Genomic DNA, 18980 nt, shown 5'->3' with positions numbered 1-18980 from the left:
ACACACTTGAACTGTGATTGAGATAGAAATAGGAGACAGACTTGTAGCAAAAAAAAAAATTTAAGTACTTCAGAAGCAGGAAGCCTGCCAAACAACCAGTGGGGCCACTGGGCGATTGAGATGCTAAAGGAGCACTCAAGGACGATAAGCCCATTGTGGAAAAACTAAATGAATTCTTTGCATCAGTCATCATGGCTGAGGATGTGAGGGAGATTCCCAAACCTGAGCCATTCTTTTTAGGTAACCTATCATTTAAATCAACTTCTGATGCCAATGTGACACAATTTTTTTAAAAGGCTCCAAAGGTGATCATGGCAATTATAGGCTGGTAAGCCTAACTTCAGTAGCAGGCAAACTGGTTGAAACTATACTAAGGAACAGAATTATCAGACACATAGATGAACACTGGGAAACATTGGGAAGGAGCCAACATGGTTTTTGTAAAGGGAAATCATGCATTGCCAATCTACTAGAATTATTTGAGGGGGTCAACAAGCACGTGGACAAGGGTGATCCAGTGGATATAGTGTACTTAGATTTTCAGATAGCCTTTGAGAAGGTCCCTCACCAAAGGCCATTAAGCAAAGTAAGCTGTCATGGGATAAGAGGGAAGGTTATCTCATGGATCAGTAACTGGTTAAAAGATAGGAAACAAAGGGTAGGAATAAATAGTCAGTTTTTAGAATGGAGAGAGGTAAATAGTGGTGTCCCCCAGGAGTCTGTACTGGGACCAGTCCTATTCAACGTATTCATAAATGATCTGAAAAAAGGGGGTAAACAGTGAGGTGGCAAAATTGACAGATGATACAAAACTACTTAAGGTAGATAAGTCCAAAGCAGACTGCGATGAGTTACAAAGGGATCTCACAAAACTGGGTGACTGGACAACAAAATGGCAGATGAAATTTAATGTTGATAAATGCAAAGTAATGTACATTGGAAAACACAATGCCAACTATACATATAAAATGATGAGGTCTAAATTAGCTGTTACCACTCAAGGAAAAGATCTGAGTCATTGTGGATAGTTCTCTAAAACATTCACTCAATGTGCAGCAGCAGTCAAAAAAGCTAACAGACTGTTGGGAATCATCAAGAAAGAGATAGATAATAGAGAATATCATATTGCCTCTCTATAAATCCATTGTATGCCCACATCTTGAATACTGCGTGCAGATGTGGTTGCCCCAGCTCAAAAAAGATATACTGGAATTTGAAAAGGTTCAGAAACAGGCAATAAATATGATTAGAGGTATGGAACAGCTTCCATATGAGGAGAGATTAAAAAGACTGGGACTTTTCAGCTCAGAAAATAGACGACTAAGAAGGGATATGATAGAGGTCTATAAAATCATGACCAGTGTGGAGAAAGTAAATAAGGCAGTGTTATTTACTCCTTTGCATAACACGAGAACTCGGGGTCACCAAATGAAATTAATAGGCAGCAGGTTTAAAACAAACAAAAGGAAGTGTTTCTTCACACAACACACAGTCAACCAGTGGAGCTCCTTGCCAGAGGATGTTGTGAAGGCCAAGACTGTAACAGGGTTAAAAAAAGAACTAGATAAATTCATGGAGAGTAGGTCCATCAATGGCTATTAGCCAGGATGGGCAGGGATGGTGTCCCTAGCCTCTGTTTGCCAGAAGCTGGGAATGAGTAACAGGGGATGGATCACTTGATGATTACCTGTTCTGTTCATTCCCTCTAGGATACTTGGCAATGGCTACTGTCAGAAGACAGGATACTGGGCTAGATGGACCTTTGGTCTGACCCAGTATGTCTGTTCTTATGTACATAAGTATCATCATTCTGCAAAATTCACAATAAATACCATAAGTGGACACTAGCCAGGGGCGGCTCCAGGCCCCAGCACGCCAAGCGCGTGCTTGGGGCGGCATGCCGTGGGGGGCGCTCTGCTGGTTGCCGGGAGGGCGGCAGGCGGCTCCGGTGGACCTCCTGCAGGCGTGCTTGCGGAGGGTCATCTGGTCCCGCAGCTCTGGTGGAGCATCCGCAGGCGTGCCTGCGGGAGGTCCACCGGAGCCGCGGGACCAGCGGACCCTCCGCAGGCACATCTGCGGGAGGTCCACCGGAGCCGCGGGACCGGCGACCGGCAGAGTGCCCCCCGTGGCGTGCCGCCGTGCTTGGGGCGGCGAAATTGCTAGAGCCGCCCCTGACACTAGCCTAGAGATTCTGTGGACCATATTTGTAGCCCTCACGTCCTGTGAGTTGGGGCTGGACATGATGCAGAAGCATAAGTATTAATTTCCAGGGAACCTAAAGAATCACAGAATATCAGGGTTGGAAGGGACCTCAGGAGGTCATCTAGTCCAACCCCCTCCTCAAAGCAGGACCAGTCCCCAGATGGATTTTTGCCCCAGATCCCAAAATGGCCCTCTCAAGGATTGAACTCACAACCCTAGGTTTAGCTGGCCAATGCTCAAACCACTGAGCTATCTCCCCACAAAAAAAAAAAGCGCCCCTCCCCCTGCCACAAGCGCTGCTGGGATCCAAATAGAATCTTTGTAAAGTTCAGCCTTAATCAGAGGTCACAAACTTAGAGTGCTATGTATCAGAGGGGTAGCCGTGTTAGTCTGGTTCTGTTAGAAGCAGCAAAGAATCCTGTGGCACCTTATAGACTAACAGACGTTTTGCAGCATGAGCTTTCGTGGGTGAATACCCACTTCTTCGGATGCAAGCTTGCATCCGAAGAAGTGGGTATTCACCCACGAAAGCTCATGCTGCAAAACGTCTGTTAGTCTATAAGGTGCCACAGGATTCTTAGAGTGCTATGTGTCTAGATGTGTGTCTAAAATTGGATTAGAGTCGTGTGCCTACAAGCTGCTGATCCCATCTTGTGAAATAGTCACTACTTTGCACTTCTACTGAACTGCATGGGAACCGAAGATGCATGCCCCTTTTGGGAGGTGTTCTGCACTTTGCAGGATCAGTTCCCATGTCAGTTCGTTGGCATCCTGGAGCACAATTTTGAAATTGGTCTCCATTGACACAAGACCTTGACTGTCTTCTCTTTCTTTGTTCATTAAGCTTAACCCTCAGGTGGTTCAGATATTGACAGTAATTGTCTTAATGGGTTTTCTCCTTCTTTGTCAGCTCTGCCACAGGGTGTGGAGAGAGAAGCACCACCAGAGAGATAAGACATGAGAGTAATAGAGCCACAAACTACTACAAATTGGAATGGCGTGTGGGCGGGGGTGTCTGGGGTCCCATGGGGCGCCACGCCAAGATTGTTCAGTTAGAGCAAACTATAAAGAAAGGGACAGATAATCCCCAAAACTGGTGGTTATTCTAATACTTAGATGCACCAAGCTAGCAACAAAACAGCTTCTATAATACGTTATTGGTTACTCAGAAGCCAAAAACACAGTTCCCTTGAAGCAACCCAGGCTTTGGACTCCCACCCAGACAACCAAGTCAAATATGATGAGGATTATTGAAAATCTTGATCATCATATACAAGTTCTACCAATCCCAAAGGATGGACACATTACCTCCCAGGTCAATGAATATTTTAGATCTTACCCAAAAAAATGCTTATAGCCAAATTGTATTAACTAAACTGAAATTTATTAAAAAAAAGAAAAGAGAGAGTATTGATTAAAAGATCATTAAACATACAGACATGAATAGAATTCTAAGGCCAGTTTCATAGTAGAGAAGGTGAGCTTTAGAGCGGCAAAGAGTTCGTTCAGAATTAGTCCATAGGTTCAGTCCAATGTTCAATATCAGGGTGACCCAGAATGGAAGTGGAGATCTCAATATTGTAGCTCAAATTTCCCCTGATGAAGCATAAGCAGATTTGAGATGAAAGGATCAGATCCCAAAAGCCCTTTATACATTTTCTCGGCAGCCTTTTGACTTCATGCAGTCTTTGGGTGAACAGTAGTGTTTTTGAAGTAACCTCCTATTTCTTAAACATCACCAGTAATTAACTACATGGATTAACATAAAGCAATTTCTTGTCTCCCACCTTTTGCAGGTGATTTGCTATATACTTAAAAGAGAAATCAAGACAGTGATACCACTACATTCACAGTTAATTTAAATGTTAATATCTCCTTTTGATCTCTGAATTAACAGAATACAGCAATAGACAGGAACTGTTTGGTTACATTGTTAACCTCTAACAATATGTATATAAACACACAAAACCACAAACTTTGTCTACTAATATGTCTCTAATGGTTGAATCTGGGTCAGTTCGCCAGCTAGTTGTGTAACCCTTTCTGGCTTTGTGTCACAGAGGGTAATCAATCAGTGGGACTAACACAAAGTTAGCTAGACAATATGGGTGAGGTAATATCTTTTATTACCTCACCCACCTTGTCTCTTTATATCCTGGAACCAACCTGGCTACAACAACATTGCATACACCAAAGTTAGCTACTCAGTGCAAGAATTCCTCCATCTTATTTTATTCCTATCCCACTCAAAAGCACAGAAATGCATTTCTCTCTAACCCCTTTGCTTCACACTAAACTATGAGCCATAGCAACAGGCAATCCCAACTCTGAAGTCACAGGAGAGCAATCTGGATTATGAAAGTTCAGACATTGTCCAATGAAAAGTCAAAAGGCAAGTTTCTTCCCTGAGTAACAAACCACACCACTCCATCAACAGAGCTGGGTAAATAAAGGATTTATCCATTTGCTGGCAATTTAGAAAAGTTGGGGTGGGGAGTGTGATGTTTCCTTCTGGTGTTATCCGGACCGGTGGTCTGCTAAGTCACTCCAATCCTTGACTCTGGGATCCAGCCATATCCTGCTCTGCTGTGAGAACCCCCACTCCTGGGATGTTCACGCACAGCCTCTGGCATGTAAGCTGCTCCCAGCTACGTGCAACCGAATGACACTAGCCAATATCTCCGGTCCCAGAAACAACCCTAGGAACCTCCATCTTGCAGTGTTCAGTTATACCCACTGGACGCTGCAAGCTTATATAAGTTCATCAATTTAACAAAGAAATTGATATGTACCAGGCTTGTTATCCCAAGGAGAGTCTCTGACACACATCAAACCAAATGCACTGCTTCAGGTAGAATAAACAAACAGATTTATTAACTATAAAGATAGATTTTAAGTGATTATAAGCCAAAGCATAACAAGTCAGCGTGGTTACCAAAATAAAATAAAATATAAGCACGCAGTCTAAACTCTCAACCCTATTAGACTGGGCAGCAACTAGATTAAGCAGTTTTTCTCACACCACTGGATACTGTAGTCCTTAATATACAGGTTTGTTCCTTAAACCTGGGCCAATCTCCTGTGTTGGAGTCTTGACTTCTTCTCAGTGTGTTGCTTGCTTGCAGCATAGGTGAGGCAGGAGAAGGGCCCAGTATGTGTCCACTTTGCCTGTTTTATACTCTCAATCCATGTGCTTGTAGAACACAAATCCAAGCATGTCTGTATGGCATTGCTGACTGTCTCTAAGCAAGGGCTTTGTCAAGCCAGGCCTTAACAACCTCTAAGGATGGAGATGCCACCACCTCCCTAGGTAACAAGTTTATCTTACAAAACATGCCTCTGAGGTTGGGTTGGGTTCTTTCGCAAATGGTCAGAGAAGAACACCCAGTTCTGTTCCTCCCGCATGGCCCCACAGTATGCCTACATTTTTATGGATGACTTAGAACAACGCTTCCTCAGCTGTCGTTCCGTAACACCCCTACTCTACTTACACTACATTGATGACGTCTTCATCATCTGGACCCATGGAAAAGAAGCCCTTAAGGAATTGCACCATGATTTCAACAATTTCCATCCCACCATCAACCTCAGCCTAGACCAGTCCACACAAGTGGTCCATTTCCTGGACACTACTGTGCTAATAAGCGATGGTCACATAAACACCACCCTATACCGGAAACCTACTGATCACTATACTTACCTACATGCCTCCAGCTTCCATCCAGAACACACCACACGATCCATTGTCTACAGCCAAGCTCTAAGATACAACCGCATCTGCTCCAATCCCTCAGAGACAAACATCTACAAGATCTCTATCAAGCATTCTTAAAACTACAATACTCACCTGAAGTGAAAAAAACAGATTGACAGAGCCAGAAAAGTACCCAGAAGTCACCTACTACAGGACAGGCCCAACAAAGAAAATAACAGAACGTCACTAGCCATCACCTTCAGCCCCCAACTAAAACCTCTCCAGCGCAGCATCAAAGATCTACAACCTATCCTGAAAGATGATCCTTCACTCTCACAGATGTTGGGAGACAGACAAGTCCTTGCTTACAGTCAACCCCCCAACCTGAAGCAAATACTCACCAGCAACCACACAAAAAAAACAGTAACCCAGGGACCTATCCTTGCAACAAAGCCCTATGCCAACTCTGTCCACATAGCTATTCAAGTGACACCATCCTCGGACCTAATCACATCAGCCACGCCATCAGGGGCTCATTCACCTTCACCAATGTGATATATGCCATCATGTACCAGCAATGCCCCTCTGCCATGTACATTGGCCAAACCAGATAGTTTCTACGCAAAAGAATAAATGGACACAAATCTGACATCAGGAATCATAACATTAAAAAACCAGTAGGAGAACACTTCAACCTCTCTGGTCACTCAGTAACAGACTTAAAGATGGCAATTTTGCAACAGAAAAGCTTCAAAAACAGAGAAACTGCTGAGCCTGAATTAATATGCAAACTAGATACAATTAATTTAGGCTTGAATAAAGACTGGGAATGGCTGAGTCATTACACAGATTGAATCTATTTCCCCATGTTAAGTATCCTCACATCTCTTGTCTGAAATGGGCCATCTTGATTATCACTACAAATGTTTTTTTTCTCCTGCTGATAATTGCTCATCTTAATTAATTAGCCACTTAGAGTTGATATGGCTACTTCCACCTTTTCATTTTCTGTATTGTGATAGACCCAGGCCAGCTGGGAACCGCAGAGTAGTAGAAGGGAGATATACAGGCCACTGGATAAGTAGTTTTCTGTTCCCTGAGTGACCAGAGCAGGGGCTGCTCCAGGCTAATGAGAACACCTGACTCCAATTAACCTGCTGAGAGTCAGGTGAGGCTGTTAAGCACCTGACTCTAATTAAGGCCCCTCTGATGCTATAAAAGGGCTCACTCCAGTCAGACCAAAGGGAGCCAGGGAGCCAGAGGAGAGGAAGTGCGTGCGAGGAACTGAGAGCAAGAGGCGTGCAAGAAGCTGAGAGTGAGTAGGCATATTGCTGGAGGACTGAGGAAGTACAAGCGTTATCAGACATCAGGAGGAAGGTCCGGTGGTGAGGACAAAGAAGGTGTTGGAAGGAGGCCATGGGGAAGTAGCCCAGGGAGTTGTAGCTGTCCCACACCTGTACCAGGAGGCACTCTAGACAGCTGCAGTCCACAGGGCCCTGGGCTGGAACCCAGAGTAGAGGGAGGGCCCTGGTTCCCCCCAAACCTCCCAACTCCTGATCAAACACTGGAGGAATTGACCTGGACTGTGGCTTCTACCAGAGGGGAAGGTCTCTGTGCTTTTTCCCGACCCACAGGGTGAATCTGTGAGGCAAGCAAATCCGCCAATAAGTGCAGGACCCACCAAGGTAGAAGAGGAACTTTGTCACAACATATATATATATATATATATCTCCTTACTATATGTTCCATTCTATGCATCTGAAGAAGTGGGCTGTGGCCCAAAAAAGCTTATGCTCAAATAAATTTGTTAGTCTCTAATGTGCCACAAGTACTCCTGTTCTTTTTGCGGATACAGACTAACACGGCTGCTACTCTGAAAAGAGTAACAAGGTGGTTCCTGTTGCTACAACCTTTACACTTCAGAGTACAACATAGGTCTGGAATCAAGCATGGCAACACTGATGGCCTGTCGAGGGTGCACTGTTTGCTGACCCAAGTAGTCCAACCACGTAGGCAGAAAACCAAGCCCATAACACTGGCTGAGAGAAGGACGGACTGCCCCTGTGCAGCCAAGAGGGACTGTTTTACCCCAAGTCCATCTCACCAAGGCTAAAAATAGTGCAGGCTGGCGAGGCCGAAAAGGTGCTTTGCCAGAGAAGCTACTTAGCACTCTTTAAATAACCTGGTTTGACCCTTCTTTCTCAGTGCACTAAGCTGATCCCTGACTGGTTCAGATACAAGTGCTGAAGACATTCATAGTCATTTTCCTGCTTTACCAGGATTGCTCCAAATTACAAAGAGAGAACTTTGAGCAGCAGAGACATCATAGAATCATAGAATCTCAGGGTTGGAAGGGACCTCAGGAGGTCATCTAGTCCAACCCCCTGCTCAAAGCAGGACCAAACCCAACTAAATCATCCCAGCCAGGCCTTTGTCAAGCCTGACCTTAAAAACCTCTAAGGAAGGAGATTCCACTACCTCCCTAGGTAACCCATTCCAGTTCTTCACCACCCTACTAGTGAAAAAGTTTTTCCTAATGTCCAACCTAAACCTCCCCCTCTGCAACTTGAGACCATTACTCCTTGTTCTGTCATCTTCTACCACTGAGAACAGTCTAGATCCATCCTCTTTGGAACCCCCTTTCAGGTAGTTGAAAGCAGCTATCAAATCCCCCCTCATTCTTCTCTTCTGCAGACTAAACAATCCCAGTTCCCTCAGCCTCTCCTCATAAGTCATGTGCTCCAGCCCCCTAATCATTTTTGTTGCCCTCTGCTGGACTCTCTCCAATTTATCCACATGCTTCTTGTAGTGTGGGGCCCAAAACTGGACACAGTACTCCAAATGAGGCCTCACCAGTGCTGAGTAGAGGGGAATGATCACATCCCTCGATCTGCTGGAAATGCCCCTACTTATACAACCCAAAATGCCATTAGCCTTCTTGGCAACAAGGGCACACTGTTGACTCATATTCAGCTTTTCATCCACCGTAACCCCTAGGTCCTTTTCTGCAGAACTGCTGCCCAGCCATTCGGTCCCTAGTCTGTAGCAGTGCATGGGATTCTTCCGTCCTAAGTGCAGGACTCTGCACTTGTCCTTGTTGAACCTCATCATATTTCTTTTGGTTCAATCCTCTAATTTGTCTAGGTCCCTCTGTATCCTGTCCCTACCCTCCAGCGTATCAACCACTCCTCCCAGTTTAGTGTCATCTGCAAACTTGCTAAGGGTGCAGTCCACACCATCCTCCAGATCATTAATGAAGATATTGAATAAAACCGGCCCCAGCACCGACCCTTGGGGCACTCCACTTGATACCAGCTGCCAACTAGACATGGAACCATTGATCACTACCCGTTGAGCCCGACCATCTAGCCAGTTTTCTATCCACCTTACCGTCCATTCATCCAGCCCAGACTTCTTTAACTTGCTGGCAAGAATACTGTGGGAGACTGTATCAAAAGCTTTGCTAAAGTACAGAAATAGCACATCCACTGCTTTCCCCTCATCCACAGAGCCGGTTATCTCATCATAGAAGGCAATTAGGTTAGTCAGGCATGACTTGCCCTTGGTGAATCCATGCTGACTGTTCCTGATCACTTTCCCCTCCTTTAAGTGGTTCAGGATTGATTCCTTGAGGACCTGTTCCATGATTTTTCCAGGGACTGAGGTGAGACTGACTGGCCTGTAGTTCCCTGGATCTTCCTTCTTCCCTTTTTTAAAGATGGGCACTACATTAGCTTTTTTCCAGTCGTCCGGGACCTCCCCCGATCGCCATGATTTTTCAAAGATAATGGCCAATGGCTCTGCAATCTCATCGGCCAACTCCTTTAGCACCCTCGGATGCAGCACATCCGGCCCCATGGACTTGTGCTCGTCCAGCTTTCCTAAATAGTCCCAAACTACTTCTTTCTCCACAGAGAGCTAGTCACCTCCTCCCCATACCGTGCGGCAGAGTGCAGCTGTCTGGGAGCTGACCTTGTCTGTGAAGACAGAGGCAAAAAAAGCATTGAGTACACTAGCTTTCTCCACATCCTCTGTCACTAGGTTCCCTCCCTCATTCAGCAAGGGGCCCACACTTTCCTTGACTTTCTTCCTGTTGCTAACATACCTAAAGAAACCCTTTTTGTTACTCCTAACATCTCCGGCTAGCTGCAACTCCAAGTGTGATTTGGACTTCCTAATTTCACACCTGCATGCCTGAGCAATACTTTTATACTCCTTCCGGGTTATTTGTCCAATCTTCCACTTCTTGTAAGCTGTTTTTTTGTGTTTAAGACGAGCAAGGATTTCACTGTTAAGCCAAGCTGGTCGCCATATTTACTTTTCTTCCTACACATCGGGATGGTTTGTTCCTGCAACCTCAATAAGGTTTCTTTAAAATACAGCCAGCTTTCCTCGACTCCTTTCCCCGTCATGTTATTCTCCCAGGGAACCTTGCCCATCAGTTCCCTGAGGGAGTCGAAGTCTGCTTTTCTGAAGTCCAGGGTCTCTGTTCTACTGCTCTCCTTTCTTCCTTGTGTCAGGATCCTTAACTCGACCATGAGATGAGTCAGGAGAGTCCTCAAGCCAGGAGGCACAAGGAGCCTGACCTGAACTCAGAAAAGTAAGGAGTCAGTGAGATCAATGCCTTGCTTGTTGTTTTGCATGGATCTTGGCTCCTCATCCCCTGTTGTTTCCATGAATTGATACATTCCCTTGATGAAATCCTGACTCCACTAGTGTCAATGGCAAAACTCCCTCTGTATGATTGTATACATCTATTAATAATGAAAAGAGAGCAAGGATTTTACTCTCTGAATGTGCTTGATTGTGTTTAATTCCTTGGCACCAGGTTAATCAGAACATCACTAATAGCACTACTGAATTTTGCATCCATGTACTATGTTGGGAAGTTCAGCTCTAGGATTGTGGGAGTAAATGTAGACTATGACTCTATGGGTTAACTGTTGCAAAGTTAAGCATAGCAAATAAATTCATTCTCTGAGGGACTTTACAGGCTGCAGTGACTCTAATATTTAACAAGTCCAACTCCCACTCTAGACAGAGTACTTTCAGCATGATAGAGACCTGTCATGTGATGCCTTCATATCTGAACCACCAATGATACAACACCAGCATGTCAGAACTCAGTCAGAGGATCCCATCATATCTGGACAACTAAGTATACAACACCAGAAGATAGGGAGTTGAGAATGGTCACGGAAAGAACTTGGAGATACTTAGAGTAAGCTGCTGTGTGGCTAGGGGGTCTGAAAGCAAAGTGAAGTCTTATGCCCAGGCCCAGGAATCATGTAGACTGTAGTCTGTAATCAGAGAACAGGCTACAGGAGCCTGTTTTGTACCGATTGGTGGCAGTAACATGGAGTAGTGTTACCAGATATCACAGAATGCAGCAAGGGTCAGACATTGGACTGGGACTTGGAAGATGTGGGCTTATTTAGTTGCTGAAGTAGCTCTGTTGGATGAGCATTAAACTGAAAGTTTAAAGGTTCCTGGTTCAATCCCAGCTCTGGTATGCCCTAGTCTGTAGTGCTGGGGTGTTTTCTGGGAGTGTAGCTGTGCCCTTAGCCAACAACAGTCTCTGATCTCCAGCTCCTCAGCAAAAGAAGAGAGAGTGTGGTTCTGCACCTAGGTGGCCAGCCTGACCTTTCTTTCATCTTGGCAGAGGGTTAGACTAGATGACCCTTGTGATCCCTTCTAGCCCTATGATTCATGGCTTTATCTCATTATGTTTCTGTGTCCTTGGGCAAATCATCTCCTCTCTCTGTGCCTCAGGTCCTGATCTATAAAATGGGCACAATAATACTTCATTTCTCCCACCCGTGTCTGTCTTGTATCTTTGGACTATAAACTCTTTAGGGGCAATACTGTCTCTTGCTATGATTGCGCAGAGTCTAGCACAATGGGGTCCTGGTTTTAGCTGTAGCCCATAGGCATTTTTGTATTATAAATAAATAAATAAATACCAACAACAAAATGTGTGAGAGATCCCCAGATTGTGGGTCTCTCCTCACCACTCTGGCAGAGTGCAATGCCAGGAGGTCAGTTTGCTGTGTTTTAGAGCAGTGCTGCATTGCTGATCTGCTTTACACCACTGGGACTCAGAGGGAATATGTCACAGTGCACAGAGCAAGGGCATCACATGTATAGGCCAGAGAGCTATTCATTTCTCTACGGCCTTAGTCTCACCTTCCTTCACTCTTTAATTCACCATTAACTTTTTATCATAATTTAATAGTTAGAATTAAATACCAAGTTATAGCAAGAGGACCCAATCAGGATCAGGGTGCCTAGGAGGCAGTGCGGCCTAGTGCCTAGAGCACTGAACTGGGACTTCGGAGACCTGGGTTTCTATTTCTGGCTCAGCTGCTGGTCTGCTGGGTGAGCTTGGAAGTCAGCCCACCACTCTGTGCAGGGCCGGCTCCAGGCACCAGCCGAGCAAGCTGGTGCTTGGGGCGGCAGATTCCAAGGGGTGGCACTCCGCCCAATCCTTTTATTTTATTTTATTTTTTTTGCCCTTCCGCCACCCCTGCAGGTTTTTTCTTTTTGGTTTGCTGCTCCTGCTGCCCTGTAGGGGGCGGCAGCACGGAGGAGGGGAGCTGCTGGGAGTGGTGCCAGGTCTGCAGCAAGCCCGGCACAGCAGCCTGCATCCCTCCCTGCCCGCCCACTGGAGTGGCGCGGAGCCCTCCCAGCAGGCGGCGTGGCGGGAGGGGCCGCATGGCGAGTGCCCCCTTAAGGAAGCCCTGGCCGCCCCGCTTCTGTCTTCCCTCCCGCCCCGCTAGCCAGGGCGCGCACTCCGCTGCCCGGGGTCTGCAGGGCTGGGAGTCCCCCTGCACCCACCACCCTGCAGGTATTTTTTTTTCTTTTTTCTTTTTTGTTTTTTCTTCCCTTCACTGCTCCGGCCGGCTGGGTAGTTTGTTTCATGCGCGCCCCCCCACACCCTCCGTCGCTCCGACCGACCAGCAGGTTTCACGCCCCCCCTTAGCTGCTCCAGCTGGCCAGTTTGTTTCGCGCCCTCCCTTCGCCGCTCCGGCCGGCCGGGCGGTTTGTTTCACGCCCCCACCCCTTTTGCTGCTCCGGCCGGCAGGTTTGTTTCACGCCTCCCCCTGCCCTTCCCCTCCCTCCTCTCCCTCTCCCCCCCATCACTCCAACCGGCGGGCAGGTTTCATCCCCCCCCCGCCCTTCGCTGCTCCAGCCAGCAGGTTTGTTCCCCCTCGCCCCTTCCCTGCTCCGGCAGAGCGGCAGGTTTGTTCTCCCCCACCTTTGCTGCTCTGGCCCCCGCGCAGGTTTTTTGTTTTTTTTTTTGCTTGAGGCGGCAAAAAAGCCAGAGCCGGCCCTGACTCTGTGCCTCAGTTTCCACATCTGTAAAATGGACATGATACTGATCTCCTTTGTCAAGTGCTTTTAAATCTACTGGAGGGAAGTGTTATGTAAGAACTAGGTGGTGCTGTTATTAATATAGGTGCTGTACAAAAACAGACACAGTCTGTGTCCCAAAGCAGCAGGGTAAGAAATAGAGCTATGGAATGTTGTGTTGTCTGAAAAATAAAGTTTTTCTTGCAGTTTAAAGCTGTTCCCTTGATCAGATCTATGCTGGAGAAATACATACTCTGTCAATACATGGACTGCTTGACACGCATAGGTTGCCAAGCCCAGAGTCAGCTCGTCACCCCCCAAGTCAGCGGTTGGGAATTGCAGGTGGTGCAGTGATGTTTGTTGTGAGCCCCAGGAGATCCAGCGGCGTTCAAGACAGGTCAATTTCCAGGCAGCTATGCAAGAGATGCCTCAACTTAGTAATCAAGCATTAGTGTTAGCTCTAATGTGTTAGCTTGCAGGAACTGGTTACATGACCTTTGGACCTCAAATGATTTGCTGCATTGCAGAACTTGGGTGTGTGAAGCAGGGAAGGGCAGAAAGGGAGCTACATTAAAATATCTCCATTGAGCCAAAATATTTGGAATTGACTGATTCCTGAATTGCTACATGTTATGTCCTGGAGCTGTTATGGGGCTTTCTTGCTTCCTTAACAGAATTGTCCCAGGTCATGAAGGGAGAAGCAGCCCCAGGGACACCAGATACGAGAGTCCTAGAGCCAGAGGGCACAATGAATTCGACACCAATATGGGAAGGTAAGGAGCCAGCAGGATGAAACCCTTATTTGCGAGGCCAAATAGTGTGCTATCATTTGGTTCATTCAATACCTTGAGCATAGTGGGCCTGTTCCTATTGAACCCCTGGCAGCAATCATGGGCATTGCCGTTAGCTGGATTGTGTTTTAAATCAGTGTGTTTTTGGGATTTCAATTTCAGTTTTGGGGGCATGGGGATGAGGAAGTATAATGAGTATTCAGAATGTTTGTGGATTCTTCATCACACATTAATATTCATTCTCTGAGGCTGTATTGATTCTTTATAACGGTGTAGGTACACCCTGTCATGGGGTGTTAGGTCCCTTCTGGTCCAAAGAAAGGGAAAGGATGTACCGCAGCAGGTTAGGTCCTATGCTGGTGACCCTGACTATAACACGAGGTAGTACATCCTAGTGGCCGAAGTCAATAAAGGTACCCTTCCTCATGGGGCTGTGTGGCCCAATGGCTGGAGTCAATAGAGTAGCCCACCTCTGTGGATTGCATGACCTATTGGCAGGAGGCAATAAAGCTGCCCACCTCCGTGGGGCTGTGTTGGCCTATTGGCCTGTTGCAGAAGTGGGGTGCCATCTAGGGGTGTGTGGCGCTCGGGATAGGGGGACTCGGGCCCTCCCTGCTTCGAGTCCCAACCCAGGGCCCTGGCAGTGGCGAGTGTGCTTTTCACTGAGTCAGCGGGGATCCCCCCGAAACATGCTGACCTGTTCCCTGGTTCTCCAACCAGAGCAATGTCTAAGTCTCCTGAGCTGTTTCCTATCCTGTCTTCCTCAGTGTTGGTCTACAGTTCCCCTGGGTCTCTGGGGTTCTCAGCCAGTGCAGCTGCAGATGGCTCAGTCCCTTCTCTGGATTCTGCAGGCAGCCTGGAATCCATCTGGGGCACGGTGCGCCTTGGCTCTGTGGTCGGGGCAAATAGCAGCTCCAGAGAGAGAGCCTGCAATCTGTGTCCTTCCCCTTCAGCAGCCTGCTGAGGCAGAGGGGTGTGGCCTCCTCGGTGCAGTTAATCTCTGCAGGCCAATACAGGGCAGGTACACCCTGTCACAAACAGCCACTACTCCCAGTCCCATTCTAGAGACAACATTGTAACTATGTCACAAGGAAGTCACAGCATGCCATTTTACATTGTATAACACCAGAAGGTAAAGGGATGGGGCTGGTGATGGCCATGTGAAAAGCCTGCAATCAGCTGCTTTGGGATGGGAAGAAGCAGAGTTGAGATTTTTAACCTCCAGTTCAAGGCAGAGAGATGTCATGAAGGTGATGTGATCGCTCACTCTCTGGAAAATGATTGCAATTACAAGAACCACTTGTGCCCACTGGGATGCACAGGACTATCTTTAATCTGGATTAATTGTTCCGGGCAGATGCTACACAGGATGGGGCTGTGATATGTCCTCATCTACACGATGCTTGATGGAGATTCTTTGCCATTCCATTTATGGACTTTCCATACGCAGTGCAAATCCCAAAGTACACTATCTCCAGAAAGCCAACGATCAGTCAAATTGGCTCCAGAATTGCCACTGGCCTGTTGAAGGTGGCAGTTCATTCATTGTGTGGATTTTTCTACGGTACTTCACAGCATTTAAACCTATACAAGCACAGCATGACACTCTGTAGGGTGCATGCCCTGCAGGCTGTGAGTATTGGATCTGTAGTTTACACCCAGAAGGGACTTCATATAGGTATGAACATCAGGCATGGAATTCCTAGATACCCTAGAGCCACAAGGTTTGACTCTAGGCAGGATCAACTCTGCCCTTTAGCCTTCTAAGATAGATTAGTTATGTTTCATACAGGTTGCTAGGCATGGCTATTTCTGGTAACGTCTTAACAACCATGGTCCACTCTACTCTCTATGGGCACTTATAGTCCCACTGCATTCTTTTTCTAAGGCTAAAAGTTTGGGCCGAGGACCTGGCCAGGTAGTTCCCCTCCCTCTCCTGTTGTACAGTGTTGTGTGCTGGTTGTCCACTTGGCCATGGCTCTCCCATCTCAGAGATAGCTACGTGATTCTGTATGACCTTTGGTCTTTTGAAGTTCTTAGTTGACCCTCCCTTCTCTGTACTGCCCCAGGATTAATCCGCTTAGAAGCTACTCCTCTCTCTAAGGGCATGGCTATATTTGCAAATGTAGAGCACTTTCAGTTAAACCAGCCTTCGTAGAGCGCAGTAGGGAAAGTGCTGCAGTCTGTCCACACTGACAGCTGCTAGTGCACTGGCATGTCCACATTTGTGGCACTTGCAGTGGCATTGGGAGTGGTGCATTGTGGGCAGCTATCCCACAGAGCACCTATTCCCATTCTGGTGCTGTGGCTTGTGGGAAGAGGGCGTGGGGCATTCTGGGTCCTGTCCCAATCCCCCGTGATGTATCGGTTCGCATCCCAGCAATCCCTCTGCTTCCTTCCACAATTGGCACCATCTTTCAACGTTTTTTGTACTGCATGCTCCGTCTTCCCTTTCGGTCTGCAGGAATGGAGCCTGTTTGGAGTGCTGTGCAATGAATGCTGCACTTCAGGATGGCTATACTGCATGGTGATGGGGGTGGAGTGCAGTGGGTAAGGGTCATAGTTTTCAGGGCTGGGTGGTGAAGCTACAGGTGTTGGAGGCAGCTAGTGGAGATAAGAACCGGGATGTTGGGGAAAGTGGGTTGGAGGTGACATGGGGGCACAAGGGAAAGAGTTTTGGGACAAGGGCTGCAGGCGGAGACGGGCACGTAGTGCTCCGCCTGCATGGCTATGAGCGCCTGGATCGAGTCCGCTTGGTGCTCCATGATGCTTATCAGCCTCTCCGTGCTTTGGTGACGGTGATCCGCATTCTGCTGGCGGACCCTCCTTTCACTCTCCCACCACTTCTGCACTTTTTGATTTTCTTTAAGGGACTGTGACTTCATGCAGCATGTCCTCTTTGCTTCTACATGGTCTCTTCCTGATTCTTTGCAGCCTGTCAGCCGGTGATAACACAGACGGCTGAGATCTCAAGGTTGCATCTGTAAAGGCAAAATGCAACACTTAACAGAGGTAGCATCGTTCACACCAGACAGAGCAATGATTCCCCCGTACTTAAGGAGAGCAAGCACAGTCTACACAATAGCACAATTTGCCCATCCCAAAGCGAGCGCACATAACCCCCGGGAGTCCCAAAATGGTGAGTAAGCACAGGATTAAGGGGGACTGATTCTTTCATGACTGTACTGTCCTCTGCCTTGGGGAGAGCCAACAGCTGCAGGGGGCCCCTATACTCAACACTGTCCCCACATTTTCCACAGGAGTTCATCCTGGAAGATATCTCACTACTGAGGGTGATCTGGGAAGCAAGGGAGGGTCTTCTACTACAATGTGGCTTCTGCCCTGGCCCATATACAGCTTGCCTGTGTGCAGCAGTGGTTCCCCCGCCCCTCATGGCACAGTGGCGTGGACATGTTAGCCTGACTGGGACAAGGACCACAGTGGCTCTCCCACGAAACCTGCTCAGCGCATTGCCCAAGTTCTCGCTGAGACCTTTGAAGAGATCACTGAGACCGATTACCACGATGTGAGAGAGCACATCAACGCCATATTCCGCATCTAGGCATGCATGCAGCCCTAACCCTCCTCGCCCCAAGAGCCTGCACCAAATAACTTCCTTCCCAAAATAAAAGCCGCTTACTGGGAACCTCCTCTGGTGTTTGTCCTTCCCCAAGCACCGGCCGCCGTGACTGGCTACCTTCCTCCTGGCTTGAGAACAGCTCCTGGCTGCATGCATCTAGGGATGCCGGGGTGTCTTCCTCCTCCTCAGCACCCTCGCTCCCGCTTTGTTCCTCCTCCTCCTCCTGCTTTGTTGGACTGGGCTCTGAAGTGTCCATGGTGGTACTTGGAGTGGAGGTGGGGTCGCCCCCAAGTATCGCATCCAGCTCTTTGTAAAAACGGCAGGTCGCGGGGGCAGCACTGGAGCGGCTGTTTGCCTTGCGGGCTTTGCAGTAGGCATTCCTCAGCTCCTTCACTTTAACCCTGCACTGCAGAGCATCCCGGTCATGGCCCCTTTTCATCATGTCCCTTGATATCTGCCTGAAGGTATCATAATTCCTATAGCTGGAGCACAGCTGGGACTGGACAGCTTCCTCCCCCAAACATTGATGAGGTCCAGCATATCGCCATTGCTCCATACTGGGGATCACCTGGCACGTGGAGGCATGGTCACCTGGAAAGATTCGCTGAGAGCACTCCACACCTGGCTGAGCAAACAGGAAGGGGATTTTCAAAATTCCCAGAGAATTTAAAGGGTGGGTCTGATGGTTGATCACCTGAGGGCAGGGCAGTAGAGTTCAAACTGGTGACCAGAGTGGCTAGAACAGGCATTGTGGGACACTTCTGGAGGCTGATCAGAGCACATTAACAGACCAGGGTGTCCACACTGGAGCCATGGTGCTCCAGTGGGGCACATCAAACATTATTCCACTTGCCAAGGTGGAGTACCAGGAGCGCTCTAGCTGCGGAGTCAGAGTGCTCTACGTGCCTTTCCAGTGTGGACATGTCGTGAGTTAGAGCACACTGGGCTGCTTTAATGCGCTCTAACTCACAAGTGTAGCCATGCCCTAAGATGTTGTGTGTCAGGTGTGGGAAGGGACATGAGCCTATGTTACCTGTGACAAAATATGAATCAGGATGCTATTTCATGCAACTGAGGGACTTAATATTGTCCCACACCTTTGAAACAATGTCATTGTGTTCTTGCTTATCCATTCTCTCCTAGCATACAGACATGACACCTGCTGCAATTCAGGTTCCAGGTGTTTTTAGCCTTTTCCCTCTCTTGCCAGGCTTCCCTCAGCTTCAAGTGAGAGGATCTCCATGTCTACTGCCAGCTCTCAGTACCACAGTTCATCAGCCGTGGGACACAAGTCCAGCCCCAGCACTGCAAGGTAAAGAGTGGAGAAGACTTACCCTGTGTTTGTTATCCTGAGCAATTC

The 18980-nt window shown here is 47.6% G+C and overlaps 1 protein-coding gene across 10 annotated transcripts in view; it reads left to right on the top strand.

The window, feature by feature from the left end:
• The window catches only part of ZNF185 (zinc finger protein 185 with LIM domain), a 122316-nt gene that overhangs the window by 91240 nt on the left and 12096 nt on the right, over nt 1-18980 (top strand). For 9 of the 10 annotated variants that reach the window (XM_045029060.1, XM_045029061.1, XM_045029059.1 and 6 more), the window contains 2 exons: nt 13924-14022; nt 18831-18932. In XM_045029060.1, coding sequence (XP_044884995.1) covers nt 13924-14022; nt 18831-18932 — 201 coding nt within the window. The remainder of the gene's footprint in view (nt 1-13923; nt 14023-18830; nt 18933-18980) is intronic. The other variant, XM_045029064.1, reaches the window with a different exon arrangement.

The sequence above is a fragment of the Mauremys mutica genome, chromosome 9 (genome assembly GCF_020497125.1).
Source record: "Mauremys mutica isolate MM-2020 ecotype Southern chromosome 9, ASM2049712v1, whole genome shotgun sequence".
Taxonomy (NCBI): Eukaryota; Metazoa; Chordata; order Testudines; family Geoemydidae; genus Mauremys; species Mauremys mutica.
This window is presented reverse-complemented; position numbering and strand designations above follow the sequence as displayed.